The sequence below is a fragment of the Capricornis sumatraensis genome, chromosome 18 (genome assembly GCF_032405125.1).
Source record: "Capricornis sumatraensis isolate serow.1 chromosome 18, serow.2, whole genome shotgun sequence".
Taxonomy (NCBI): Eukaryota; Metazoa; Chordata; class Mammalia; order Artiodactyla; family Bovidae; genus Capricornis; species Capricornis sumatraensis.
In genome coordinates, this window is record NC_091086.1 from 68,604,470 (window position 1) to 68,610,469 (window position 6,000).

General features: G+C 45.6%; 1 protein-coding gene across 2 annotated transcripts in view; it reads left to right on the plus strand.

Annotated features, from left to right (window-relative positions):
- The window catches only part of CTNND2 (catenin delta 2), a 935,828-nt gene extending 930,655 nt beyond the window's left edge, over nt 1–5,173 (plus strand). For both annotated transcript variants that reach the window (XM_068990784.1, XM_068990785.1), the window contains one exon: nt 4,913–5,173. In XM_068990784.1, coding sequence (XP_068846885.1) covers nt 4,913–5,173 — 261 coding nt within the window. The remainder of the gene's footprint in view (nt 1–4,912) is intronic.
- The last annotated feature ends 827 nt before the right edge of the window (nt 5,174–6,000 follow it).

Sequence of the window (6,000 nt, forward strand, 5' to 3'; positions counted from 1 at the left end):
GTGTCTAGGTGTTTTGCGTGGATGTTCAAATTTGAGCAGCCTTGGCTGGTAGACAATCTATCTGTGTTTGTGTGTGTGTGTGTGTGTTTTATTCAGCAAATATTCCTTGACGACTCATTGTCTCTGTGGTTCTGTGGGAATTGTAAAAGCAGGAGGGCACCTCCTCTGCTCCTTTATTGAACGATAACTTCCCACTCGTCCTGCCCCGTGGTGGTCTTCACAGGACTGACGGTCTTTATAGCTCTTGGCCACTAGCCATCATTGTCAGAGCTGGCTTCTTGTGGCTTCTGCAGCCACACTCTTGCTCTGTGTCAGGAAAGTTGTACCGGAAGGATACACCTGGAAGCTGCTTGCTTGATCACAGTAAGCAGATAAAAGGAGACATGGAAGGGAAATGTGCTGTTTTTGAACAGTTGGCACCACCCGAATGGTCAAATACAACCAACATACCTCCACAGTCGATGCATCTCATCAACCGACGGCTGTACCACTGGGCCAGTGAGCAGATTTGATCCCTTCAGCCGCAGCTGCCATCAGCCATCCTAGGTGATTCGTTCACACAGGCTCTCAGAACGGCAGAACTCAACTCGAGAAGGGGTTGACATGGGCTGTTATGACCAATACAGATGAACTGAAGAAGGTAACTCCCCAAGATAAGAGGCTAAAATGGGCTTTCACTCCAGCCAGAAAGGTCCACCGTCCAGAAAGAACACAGCAACAAAAAGAAATCTGAAACATGTTGTGAAAAGGAAAAATGAAAGAAGCAGCCACAAGGAGAAGGGCTACAAGCCTCGTACGGAGCTTTCCTAGAAGACCCCCCAAACATTGCCAGTGCCTCCCCAGCCACTAAGACCAGCACAGAAAAGTCAGATCGCTTCTTGGTCTCCTTTTTCTACCAGCCTTCCTTCTTATGACAGGGTCTGGAGTCAACTCTGTGAGGCTAGCACCCTGAGGGGGGCCCACCTCAGCTCAACCAAGACTGTACCCCTCTCTCGGAGAGGAAAGAGAAAAAAGGAAATGGAGGAAAAAAGGAAAGGAGAAAGTGAAGGAGGGAGGAAGAGAGGGAGAGACTGAGAGGGAGAAGGGTTGAGGGAGAGAAGGAGGTGGATTAGACAGATGAAGAGCTGGATGATAGGTGGGCATATGAGCTTCCCAGGTGCTGCTAGTGGTAAGAACCACTTGCAGTGCAGGAAACCCAGGAGACCTGAGTCAGTCCCTGGGTTGGGAAGATCCCCTGGAGGAAGGCATGGCAACCCACTCCAGTATTCTTTCTTGGAGAATCCCATGACACAGCAGCCTGGGAGGCTGCAGTCCACAGGGTCCCAAAGAGTCAGACACAACTGAAGCGACTTCACACACACACACACACACACACACACACACGGATAAATAGAAGGATGGATAGACATAGACAGACATAAACATGCAATATGTATCTCTAATAGTTCGTACATATATATATATACAAGATTAAATAAAGAAAAATTTGTTTAATGGTTAATATAGTGCCTACTGAAGTAGAAACAGTAAGTCTTAGTTCTCTCCCCACGTAATTTTTCCAAACCTCCCTAATCTAACCCTGTGCGTGCTCCACACTTGGATAGCAGCTCTGCGTCAGAGTGGAGAAGTTCCACATGGTACCAGTTTTTCAAAGACCAGCCAAGGGCACCTTAGCCTATCCCATGATCAGGAGCAGCTGGCCTCAGCAACGTTTAATTGCAGATTCTGAAGTCCCCCTTCGTGCCCAGGCTCTTAGGCTGACACACGTCTGAGCTCTGTGGACTGTCACAGATGGACAGGAACCTCATTCTTTCAGCCACCATGAACTGGAAGTGTGAACCCTCCTGCATGGCAGCTGTGATGAAGTTCACTTCTCTGAAGAGCAGTTCTGTGACTCGCTTGTGTAAATCAATTACATATGAAAGAGGGAGTTTTGCTTACTTAAGAGAAGAATTATGGGCAGGTCATTAGAAGCATTCATTCACACACAACATACTAATTACAAATCATTATCTATTAACGAAGACCAATGTCTAGAGGATGTTTCCATGCTGAGCCTTAGTTAAATTAGCAGGGAATTACCAGGCACTCCAAAGTGATCAAAGTGTTCTTCAGGCAGCTTCCATCATTCCCACCAGACCTTCCCCCACCCACACACACACACACACACACACACATCATTCCCTGTGGGTTTTGTGGATGCTCTTATGCAGCAGCCCTGAGTATGGTCCTTGCCCCATGCCTTGAGGGTGTCCTCACTGTTGGAGCTTAGGAAAGGACCCCAGAGGTGTAGGAAGCCAGGCCCCCACATCTAAGTGCTAATTACTAGCCTATGAACACTCTTTGTTTTACTGTCCTTAAAGCCAAGGGGAAGGGAGAGAACTAATTCTAGACTTCTCTGCGCTCAAAGGCTCCTGTGATCCTTTTAGCCCCTCGAGGCCCCCTTGATCAGACAACAACCTGCAGAGGACAAGAGTGGAAATAGGGAGCACTGAGGGGGGCTGGAGGACATTGGTCAGTTCTGAAGACCCCTGCCCCCCACCCCGACCAAAGGCTTCATAATCCCGTGTTATTCTCAAGCCCCATCAATGTTTTAAATTTATTTTTAATTGAAGAAAAATTGCTTTACAGTATTGTTTGGATTCCCGTCACATCAATTCTTTTTTTTTTTTTAATTTTAATTGGAGGCTAACTACAATACATCACCATGAATCCACCGCGGGTGTACACGTGTTCCCCCTCCTGAACCCCCTCCCTCCTCCCTCTCTGTACCATCCCTCTGGGTCATCCCAGTGCACCAGCCCCAACCATCCTGTATCCTGCATCGAACCTGGATTGGCAATTCGTTTCTTATATCATATTATACATGTTTCAATGCCATTCTCCCAAATCATCCCACCCTCTCCATCTCCCACAGAGTCCAAAAGACTGTTCTGTACATCTGTGTCTCTTTTGCTGTCTCGCATATAGGGTTATCATTACCATCTTTCTAAATTCCATATATACGCATTAGTATACTGTATTGGTGTTTTTCTTTCTGGCTTACTTCACTCTGTGTGATAGGCTCCAGTTTCATCCACCTCATTAGAACTGATTCAGATGTATTCTTTTTAATAGCTGAGTAATACTCCATTGTGTGTGTTCATCACATCAGTTCTTAAATGAACCAAGTTAGGAAACATTTTGATCCTTCAGAGTGTAGACTGGGGATCTCATGCCCGATGATCTGAGGTGGAACTGATGTAATAATAATAGAAAAAAAGTGCACAATAAATGTAAAGCATTTGAATCATCCTGAAACCATCCTCCACGCCACATCTGTCTATGGAAAAATTGTCTTCCGTGAAATGGGTCCCTGGTGCCACAAAGTTGGGGACTGCTGGTGTAGACTATTTTGAATGGATTCCTTCCAAGGCTATGGTACATCACTTGGGCAGGTGTGATGGGATGGCCCGATTAGCAAAAAGCCTCCATCCTCCAGAGAGGTGTTGGCCACAGCCCTCCGAGCTGGCAGGAAGATGCCCAAGTGACCCTGAGGCCTTGTACATCTTCACTTTCTCTTCATCTGGGATGAAGCACTGAGGTGTGATGGAGGAAAATGCAGGGAAAATGAATAGAAACTATTTGTGTTCTGTGGAATCTAGTGTATACATCTTTAATTTAGAAAAGGTTAAGAGAGTCCCAGGGGCAGCAAAGAGATCAAAACAGTCAACCCTAAAGGAAATCAACCCTGAATATTCTTTGGAAGGACCAATGCTGAAGCTGAAGCTCCAATACTTTGGCCACCTGATGTGAAGAGCCAACTCACTGGGGAAGACCCTGATGCTGGGAAACATTGATGGCAGGAGAAGGAGGCGACAGAGGATGTGATGGTTGGATGGCATCACTGACTCAATGGACATGAGTTTGAGCAAGCTCTGGGAGTTGGTGATGGACCGGGAAGCTTGGTGTGCTGCAGTCCAGTTGCAAAGAGTCCAACACAACTGACTTAGTCACTGAACGACAACAACAGCTGGTAAAATGACTCAGCTGTCTTGGAAGTTGGGCTGCGTCTCAAAAAATTAAACATAGAATTGCATCAGATCCAATAATCCTACTTCTTGGTACATTTTTTGCTATTGATATTATGTAGTCATCTAGTTGTGTCCAACTCTTTTACATTACCCCGCCAGAAATTGAAAGCAGGGAGCCAGACAAATCCTAGTGCTTCCATGTCCATAGCAGCATTATTCAAAAAGTAGAAATCATGATTGTCATCTGTGGATGAATATGTAAACAAACACAGACTCTCCATACAATATTAATGAGTCTTAAAGAGCAAGGAAGTTCTGTCACTTGCTGCAACATTGGTTAACCTTGAGGACATTATATTAACTTATAACTTGGAGGAGGTTAAGTGAAAGAAGCCAAACACAGAAGGACAACTGCTGTATTATTCCAATTATATGAGGTATGTAGACTAGTCAAATTCACAGAGATGAAAATATCAATAGAATGGTGATTGCCCTGAGCTAACAAAAGGGGAGATGGGGATTTATGCTGAATGGATATAAGTTTTTGTTTGCAGTGATGAAAAAGTTCTGAAAACGTTTGGTATTGACAGTGACCCAGGCAACTTAAGTACTTAATGCCATCGAGTTATACACAACATGATGAACATGGTGACTTTATGTTATGTGTACTTTGCCAGAATAGTAATTTTATAAAAAGGTTATTTGGAATGACAGCACGTGGACTCAGGAGCCAACTCTGAAACAGAAAGTCAGTCAGGGAAGGGCAGTCCTGGTGACTGACCACATGGAGGACACTCAGAGCCTTGACTTTGAGGGAGGGTCAAGGGCACCGGCGGTGGGGGTCAAGGGCGGGTCGAGGGCAAACGCGCTAACCCAGATGGTTCTCCTTTCCTGGGCAGGTTTCAGCACAGCCAGCCCCACAGGAGCCCAGCAGAAAAGACTATGAGACCTACCAGCCGTTTCCGAATTCCACGAGAAACTACGACGAGTCCTTCTTCGAGGACCAGGTCCACCACCGCCCTCCCGCCAGCGAGTACACCATGCACCTGGGGCTCAAGTCCACCGGCAACTACGTCGACTTCTACTCGGCCGCCCGACCCTACAGCGAACTGAACTATGAAACGAGCCACTACCCAGCCTCCCCCGACTCCTGGGTGTGAGGCGGGCACCCTGGGGACCGTGCATGTGCATGCAGACCACAGACATTGCTATTTTTTTTCCCTGCAAATTTCGTTTGTTAAAGCCTGTTCCATAGGAAGGCTGGGATACCCAGGAAGGAAACAGTTAGGAGCTATTTTAGAAAGCTCCATGAACGTTCACTTGAAAGTCAATAGAAAGTGATCCTCAATCTGACATCGGGCTACACCTGTCTAGTTCGGGCTGTAGAGTCTTAAGAAGTGCTTTCCACGGGATGTGGCCGAAGGCGGCACGGGAGGTGGTCGGGGTGACGGGGCACGAAGGTTATAAGCACAGAGGCGGTGACATAGTTCACACACTTTAGAGGGACGGCTTGTCACGCTTTGTTTACTCTCTTCATCCGTTGTGATTCTAGGCTTCAAGTTGCATTGGGGTTCCTCTGTACAGCAAGACGTTTCTTGCCTTTTGTTAATGCATTGTTGTAAAGTATTCAATGTACATTACAGATTAAAGAAGACAAGAGCATTGTGTATATTACACCAATGCCTCGGTGACTCCTCATCAATGGTTCTAAATATTGCTTCAATTTCAAACTTTTGAAAGATGTATGGATTTCCAGTTTTTCTTTTTTCTTCCTCCCAGTAAAGTTTTAACAGGGAAAAAAAAAATGGGGAAAAAAAGGAATATTTAGCAGTATTGTTCGTTCTGATATGTGAATTTGTTTGTGGCAACTAAACAAGGCATTCAGCAGTTTCTGACAATTAACATCCATCATTCCACACTCCTTGTCAACAAAGTGCTTTTTCACTGCCTAAAATTTTAGATGTAGATATTTGAAATAGATTTTTTC